The 568-nt window shown below is 48.2% G+C and overlaps 1 protein-coding gene across 1 annotated transcript; it reads left to right on the top strand.

Moving 5' to 3' along the window:
- Nucleotides 1–568, top strand: CSUI_007157 (uncharacterized protein; the record flags this gene model as incomplete). Its single annotated transcript, XM_068067307.1, has 1 exon — nucleotides 1–568. A coding segment is annotated over exon 1 (450 nt), but the record flags the coding sequence as incomplete, so codon positions are not given.

The following is a 568-nucleotide window of genomic DNA, read 5'->3' as shown; positions in this document are numbered from 1 at the left end:
GAGAATTTCCTTCTTTCTTCTCCTGTCCGTTCAAGTAACACAGAAACCCCATCTCCCTCGCGACCGCAGCAGCTTGCTTCTTCGGAACAAGGCAGGAGTGTAAATCTCGTTGTGACGATGCAGGGAGGAGAAAGAAAGGTCATACTTGTTGAGGGAGGGAGCGAAGGGCGCGATTCTTTCGCTTCTTTTCGACTGAAAGAAGAAGCAATAAGAGAGAATGGTGGCCCGGAAGAAATATCTAGGGGAGACAGAGGAAAGGTGTCTTCTCAAGGAAGAGCAAGTTCAAGTGGAGTCTCCAGGAGGGGAGAAGAAGGGCATCTAGACCGAAGTGAAGAACTCAATCTCTCACGGGAGAAGGGGTCGCTGTCTCTCTCCAAGGAAAAGACACATCATCGGGAAGTAGAAGAAAAAGAAGAGGCTTGTGCAACTTCTGGAGAAGAGACAAGAAAGGGAGAAAGAAAAACACAAAGAAGTCCCTCCAAATCAAAGATCGAATCTCAACGTGGCACCAAGACCCGTTATGCCTCCTCCTCTTCTTCTTATCACTCTTCTTCTTCAGCAGGAGGAG

The sequence above is a fragment of the Cystoisospora suis genome (assembly GCF_002600585.1).
Source record: "Cystoisospora suis strain Wien I chromosome Unknown contig_3722, whole genome shotgun sequence".
Taxonomy (NCBI): domain Eukaryota; phylum Apicomplexa; class Conoidasida; order Eucoccidiorida; family Sarcocystidae; genus Cystoisospora; species Cystoisospora suis.
The sequence above is the reverse complement of the archived record's forward strand: the minus strand, read 5'-3'. Positions and strand labels throughout refer to the sequence as shown.